Source organism: Apis dorsata, unplaced genomic scaffold (assembly GCF_000469605.1).
Source record: "Apis dorsata unplaced genomic scaffold, Apis dorsata 1.3 scaffold_470, whole genome shotgun sequence".
Taxonomy (NCBI): Eukaryota; Metazoa; Arthropoda; class Insecta; order Hymenoptera; family Apidae; genus Apis; species Apis dorsata.
Window position 1 is genome coordinate 249,290 of NW_006263709.1, and position 7,457 is coordinate 256,746.

Genomic DNA, 7,457 nt, shown 5'->3' on the forward strand with positions numbered 1-7,457 from the left:
ATCTCCCAGTGTAACAAGTGTCACTACAGAAACAAAAGAACCATCAGATAAATCAAAGTCTCCCAGTGTTACTGATGAAGTTGCTGAATTAAAAGATGTTGATACAAAAGAAATTGAAAAATCCAGATCTCCAAGTGTAACTAGTGTCACAGCAGAAACAAAAGAACCAATGGATAAATCAAAATCGCCTAGTATTGCTGGTGAAGTTATTGATCTGAAAGATGTTGATAAAAAAGAAATTGAAAAGTCAAGATCTCCTAGTACAACAAGTATTACAACAGAAGTGAAAGAATCATCAGATAAATCAAAGTCTCCTAGTGTTACTGATGAAGTTGCTGAATTAAAAGATGTTGATACAAAAGAGATTGAAAAATCTAGATCTCCCAGTGTAACAAGCATCACAGCAGAAACAAAAGAACCAATTGATAAATCAAAATCTCCCAGTGTTACTGATGAAGTTGCTGAATTGAAAGATGTTGATACAAAGGAGATTGAAAAATCCAGGTCTCCAAGTGTAACAAGTGTCACAGCAGAAACAAAAGAACCAATGGATAAATCAAAATCTCCCAGTATTACTGACGAAGTTGCTGAATTGAAAGATGTTGATACAAAGGAGATTGAAAAGTCGAGGTCTCCAAGTGTAACGAGTGTCACAGCAGAAACAAAAGAACCAACGGATAAATCAAAGTCTCCAAGTGTTACTGATGAAGTTGCTGAATTCAAAGACGTTGATACAAAGGAGATTGAAAAGTCGAGGTCTCCCAGCGTAACAAGCGTCACAGCAGAAACAAAAGAACCAACGGATAAATCAAAGTCTCCAAGTGTTACTGAAGAAGTTGTTGAATTAAAAGACATTGATACAAAGGAGATTGAAAAATCTAGATCTCCCAGTGTAACAAGTGTCACTGCAGAAACAAAAGAGACATCAGATAAATCAAAGTCTCCCAGTGTTGCTGGTGAAAAGCCAGAACTAAAAGATGTTGAGGTAAAAGACGTAGCAAAATCCAGATCTCCCAGTGTAACGAGTGTTACTGCGGAAGCGAAAGAACCATCGGATAAATCGAAGTCACCCAGTGTTTCTAGTGATGTCGCCGAATTAAAAGATGTCGATACAAAAGATATTGAAAAAGCCAGGTCTCCAAGTTTAACAACAGAAATTAAAGAACCTTCAAAATCCGAAGATGTAGCAAAGGAGATTGAAAAATCGAGCTCTCCCCGCGTGGCGAGAGTCACAACAGAAGTGAAAGAATCATCCGATAAATCAAAGTCACCGAGTGTTGCTGGGGAAGAGCCAGAGTTAAAGGAGATTGACTCGAAAGAACTGGAAAAGTCGAGGTCTCCCAGCGTAACGAGTGTCACAACAGAAGTGAAAGAGCCATCGGATAACTCAAAGTCACCGAGTGTTGCTGGGGAAGAGCCAGAGTTAAAGGAGATTGACTCGAAAGAACTGGAAAAGTCGAGGTCTCCCAGCGTAACGAGTGTCACAACAGAAGTGAAAGAGCCATCGGATAACTCAAAGTCACCGAGTGTTGCTGGGGAAGAGCCAGAGTTAAAGGAGATTGACTCGAAAGAACTGGAAAAGTCGAGGTCTCCCAGCGTAACGAGTGTCACAACAGAAGTGAAAGAGCCATCGGATAAATCAAAGTCACCGAGTGTTGTTGGGGAAGAGCCAGAATTAAAGGATATTGACATGAAAGACATAGATAAATCCAGATCTCCCAGTGTAACTAGTGTCACAGCAGAAGTCAAAGAATCATCGGACAAATCAAAGACACCCAGCGTTGCTGATGAAGAACCTGATTTTAAGGATGTAAAACGTATTGAAAAATCTCCAAGCACGGTGAGTGTTGCAAGTGAACAGAAAGAACCAGCCGATAAATCAAAATCGCCCAGTGTCGTTGGTGAAGAACTAGATTTAAAGGACGTAAAAGATATTGAAAAATCTAGATCTTCGAGTGTCACTACAGAACCGAAAGAGGCCTTCGATAAATCAAAGTCGCCCAGTATTGCTGGTGATGTTACCGATTTGAAAGATGTCGATACAAAAGATATAGAAAAATCTAGATCTCCGAGCCTAACAAGCGAAATAACAGATCAGAAGGGAACAGAAATTAAATCAAAATCTCCTAGCGTCGCAGAAGAATCAATTGATTTGAAGGATGTTGATATGAAAGATGTTAAAAAATCTAGATCTCCGAGCGTGACAAGTAGTATAACAGAAACGAAACTGGCTGTGGATAAATCAAAATCGCCTAGTGTCGCCGGTGATGTTGTCGATATGAAAGATATCGACGTTAAAGATATTGAAAAGTCTAGATCTCCTAGCGTAACAAGCATCACAGCAGAAACGAGAGAACCATCGGATAAATCAAAATCGCCTAGCATAACTGGAGATGTCCCTGATTTGAAGGACGTTGACGCAAAAGGTATCGAAAAATCGAGATCTCCAAGTGCGACAAGTGTTACGGAATCGAAAGAACCTTTAGAAAAATCGAAATCCCCTAGCATTGCTAGCGAAGCGCCCGATGATATCCCTACAAAAGAAAAATCTAAATCTCCCAGCGTATCTCCTAGCGCTCTAACAGAGACAAAAGATATACCGAAATCACCAAGTGTTGTCAGCGATACCGATTCGAAAGATATCGAAGCGAAGACTGTAGAAAAATCTAGGTCCCCTAGTGTAACCAGTGTCGTTACGGAACAAAAGGAGGTAGCGGATAAAAGACCTAGTATTGTTGGCGATTTAACCGATTTGAAAGATATTGAAAAATCGAGATCTCCAAGTGTAACTGGTATCACGACGGAACCAAAAGATGCAGCGGAGTCCAAGTCCAAATCGCCTAGCATTGCTGGTGATACACCGGCAGATCTGAAAGATATCGATAAATCTAGATCTCCCAGTGTAACAAGCGTAGTTACGGAAACAAGAGATGCATTAGATAAGTCGAAATCTCCCAGTGTTGCGGGTGACGTGAAGGATATCGAGAAATCCAAGTCCCCGAGTGAAACGAGTTCACCGACGGAGATCAAAGATGCATCGGTTAAATCGAAATCGCCCGATATCGCTGAGCACGATGTTGATTCGACTTCTGATTTAAAGAGATCGGTTGATGTATCGCCCACGTCCATTTTGGATTTACGAATTAGCGACAGAAGGAAACGTTCGATTTCGTCGGACGTTCCCGATAAAAAGGAAATTTCGAAGTTCCCTGGTGACGAGATAAAAGATAAATCTGTGTCGCCTGTCGATAAAACAGACGCGATTGAAAAGTCTAAGGACATGGTGTGCACAGTACCATCGTCACGCGATGTAACGGGCAGGGAAGAGTCGTTCGTTTCTCGTAAATCAATATCACCGGAATTGGGTGAGAAAATCGATGATAAGGATAGAATATTGGGTGAAAGTGTCGATCGATTGAAAGAGGAGCGGAAGGGGGATATAACGGCCGATAAGGAAGAAAATATCACAAGATATATCTTAGAGGAATATATAAATAAGGGAAGAAAAATTACAACGTACGTGATAGAAGAGATAATTAGGACTTATTCGGTGTCGGAGTTTATAGTGATGAATATCATCGAAACGATCATTATGACGAGAAAGATACGCAGAGATTCGATTTTAGAAATTGCCGAGCATAAAAGATCGGAGGACGAAGCGAAAGTGGCGCGAGGCAAAGACGCGACAAAAGACACGAGCGAGGGTTCCATAAGCTCGAGCTTGAGTTCAGAGCTGATCGCTTCCGACAAATCCACCCAGGACAGCCCTGCGCGCTCCGATCCCCACATCGACGAGGAGGTATCGATCTCGGAAGAGAAGAGGGTTGAGATGGAGAGATTTTTGGAGGAGGATTACATCAAACAGGGAAGAAGGATCACCGAAGAAATACTGGAAGAGATCACTGTAAGGACATCTCTGCCCCGATACATCATTCTAGAAATAATCGAGGAGATAATTTTGAAGAAGAAACTTGTCCGAGAATCCATAATTGACTCGGAGATCGACTATCAAGAGGACGAGGAGGGTGAAGACAGTTACGCCAAGGACGGCTTCCGTTACGAAAAATCACCATCCCCTCGATACGAAGAAAGAAAATTGTCTTACGATTACAAGGCATCCGAATATCCAAGAATACAGCAACAAGGGACGCAAATGGACGCGTCGATATCTGATTACACGGTCGGCCAATACGAGAGCCAATTTCACAAAGCGTTCGTCGGCGGGGTGACGGAGATACGAACCACTCACATCACGACGCTCTCGGGCAAGTCAACGCCGGATATGACCCGAGACGAGACACCCGACTCGATCTCGGAACCCACAGCCTCCACGGTGGAGAAAATGGAGGAGAAATCGGTTGTCGTTAAACCGTCAGACAAAGACGTTTCCAAGATCACCTCTTCCACTATCACCTCCACGGTGACCCAGAGGACATCCGTCGTGGAGACGGAAGGAAAACCTGGTCAGATAATATTGAAAGAGAGCAAGATCGGTGAGCCGATCGAGATCGAGGAGGAATCGGTCGAACAGCGGCCAGAAATTTCGTCGGACGGTAAAGTGATCGTGGTGAAGAGAATCGTGAAGCGGGAAGTGCTCGAGGAAGAGCCAGATACTATTCAGATACTTAAAGAGAGTAAAATCGGCGAATCGATCAGGAAGATGACCGAAGAATCGTCGGATGCAACGAGGCTGGAGATCAAGGAAGCCGCTATGGACGAGAAATTATTATTAGGCGAGGAGGAATCAGAAATTTCACCAGACGGTAAGGTTATCATAGTGAAGAAGATCGTGAAACGTGAGATCGTTCCGGAGGATGAGATCGAAGATTTAAAAACGATTAAAGAGATTACGAGCAAGGAAATAACGATCCCGGATACGGTCGAGACGGTGAGAAAGGAGACGAAACAAATTGTGATCACCGGGGACGCGTTGTCCGATGGTAAGGTAAGCTTGTCAGATGCTGAGAAACTGTTGACCGGCCACAAATTATCCGACATCGTAACGAGCACACGCGCCGACGTGAAGGTGACGACAACGATCACGAAGGTGGATGAGAGCGATATTTCGACCACCGACGAGAAAACGACGATCAAGGAAACCGTGATCAGGGAAACCTTGGGGAAAGACACTGCGAGAAAGCAGGAGAAGGAAGAGAAACGGATGGACGAGGAGGGAGGGACGAAGAAACTGGAGGCGGAAGTAAAAACGGAGAAACGCCCGGTATCCCCTCACGTGCGCGACATTGCCTCCGATATCGGTGGCGTACCATCCGGGAGATCCACACCCGACAGAAGATCCGAGGGCAGATCGTTGACGGGGACCCCCGAAGGATTCAGATCAGGCGAGGTGATCCGAACGATCATCACCACTACGAAGACGGTGTCCGACGACGGAGAGATCGTGACCACGACTCGAGAGGTGACGGAAACGACGAACGAAAAGGGAGAGACGGTGATCCTGGCCGAGAAAGTGGACGTGAAGGTGGACGAGTACGTGGCAAGCAAGGAAAGCGGCATCGACATCCCCCTTCATCGATCCGCGCAGCAAGAAAAAGAGAAGGAAGGCGGTATGACAGGGAGCCATTACGGCGAACTGCCAACCTCGTCTCAACTCGGCAAGGGCGGGGATCTCTCTTCGATTTCGACGAAGGAGCAGCACAGCGACTCATCGTACGCGTTCAAACGATTCCTGGTGGAGAAAGAGTACGCCGGCGATTACAAGGAGAGGCAAGACGCGAAGAGGTACATCGACGAGGCTGGCCTCGATTTCGAGAAAACTATGGGGGTGGAAGGAAAGGAATCAGCCGAGTCGCGTGGAAGGGCTGTCTCGTCGAGGTACACGAACGGCAGCGTTCGCCAGGAGGCGTCGGATGCAAGCGACAAGGAGGACGACTCGAGGACCGAGACGAAGAAGGACCCGTTGGACGGTTGGGGAACTCCTCTCGGCCTTCCATCCCCTGTCCCGCCTCGCAAGTTCAACCTGAAAAATGAGAAATCTCAACCCGGGAACAGCGACACGAGTAACAACGCGAACAATGAGCCACGTTCCGATACGGAGATAAATTTCGACGCGATACACGATTGGGGGGAACCGTTGAGATTGCCCTCGCCAGCACCAGTGACCAACGAAATTTCCAACAAGGGAGCACCGGGGACACCGAAGAAGGAGAAGAAGCAAGCGAAGAGGGTGCTGTCGGAGAACATAAAGAACAAGAAACGTTCGGAGAGCCCGGGAAAGAACGAGAAGAAGATGAAAGATTCGAAGAACAAGGTGCAACCGGTTTACGTGGATTTGACTTACGTGCCTCATCACGGGAACTCGTATTACACGTCGTTGGAATTTTTCAAAAGGGTACGGGCGAGATATTACGTGTTCAGCGGCACAGAGCCGAGCCGCGAGGTGTACGACGCTTTGTTGGAAGCCAAAAGATCCTGGGAGGACAAAGATCTCGGTAAGTATCGTCGAAAGGATCTTGTCGAAGATTATGAAGCATTTAGATTGTAATTGGATTGACCTTGATGATCTTGTTTCTCAGAGGTGACTATGATACCGACTTACGACACCGACACATTGGGTTATTGGGTTGCGGACAACGAGGAAGCCCTGGCCGCGAATCACATTGACCTTTCACCCTCGGCATCCCGATGCACGATTAATCTGCAGGACCACGAGACTAGTTGCAGTGCCTATAGACTTGAATTCTAGGGATTGGCAGCCTGCTCAGCCGTAATAGTTGAGTTCTGAGCGGTGTTCAGAGAGTGTATTTTATCGCTTCGTTTCTGGACTTGCCGTTTCGCGAATTCCTTACCGTGCCTATTAGCGGTTCATGAAACTTTAGAAAACTTAAGGAGAGGCTACATCGAACGACATTGACGTGGTCGTTGTTTTACGATCCGAATTTCGTGCCTAATCATCCCATACGAATCGATATGCAGTTGTTCCTTGTTTTTTAATGCACAGGTTAATTGGATCAAGAGATACGTTAACACGAGACTAACTCTACTACGTTATATAATATGACAACATCTATGTGACAACAACAACAACAAAATATCAAAAGCAACAACAACAACGAAGACGACGGAGACGACAAGGACGAGGACGATGACGAGGACGCGAACAATTGCTCCTACTCTTATCTGTTATTTTTTTTTTCTTCTCTATCAATCTTCCTTTCGTTCTTATTCGATAAAGATGTGCAATGACAGTTATATTAAAATGACATTGATCACCTCCCTTGATACTCGTTCATGCGACCTTTGCTGATACGTACGATAAACAGATTTGGCCTGTTCTTAGTTTTTCAAACTAAGCTTAGAAATCCATTAGAAAACTGCGTAGAAAGAGAGAATGCTTATACCGAAGCTCTTCTTTGCACCGTAAACTATTATCTTTTTATACACCAATATTCGACTCGATTGAAAACAATTAAATAAAATGTGTAGAAAAAAAAAAA

General features: G+C 44.9%; 1 protein-coding gene across 1 annotated transcript in view; it reads left to right on the forward strand.

The window, feature by feature from the left end:
• Nucleotides 1-7,457, forward strand: part of LOC102671372 (microtubule-associated protein futsch) — a 32,793-nt gene extending 25,336 nt beyond the window's left edge. Inside the window, exons 11-13 of the mRNA XM_031512553.1 lie at nucleotides 1-1,134; nucleotides 1,210-6,452; nucleotides 6,537-7,457. Coding sequence (XP_031368413.1) covers nucleotides 1-1,134; nucleotides 1,210-6,452; nucleotides 6,537-6,706 — 6,547 coding nt within the window. The 3' untranslated portion in view covers nucleotides 6,707-7,457. The remainder of the gene's footprint in view (nucleotides 1,135-1,209; nucleotides 6,453-6,536) is intronic.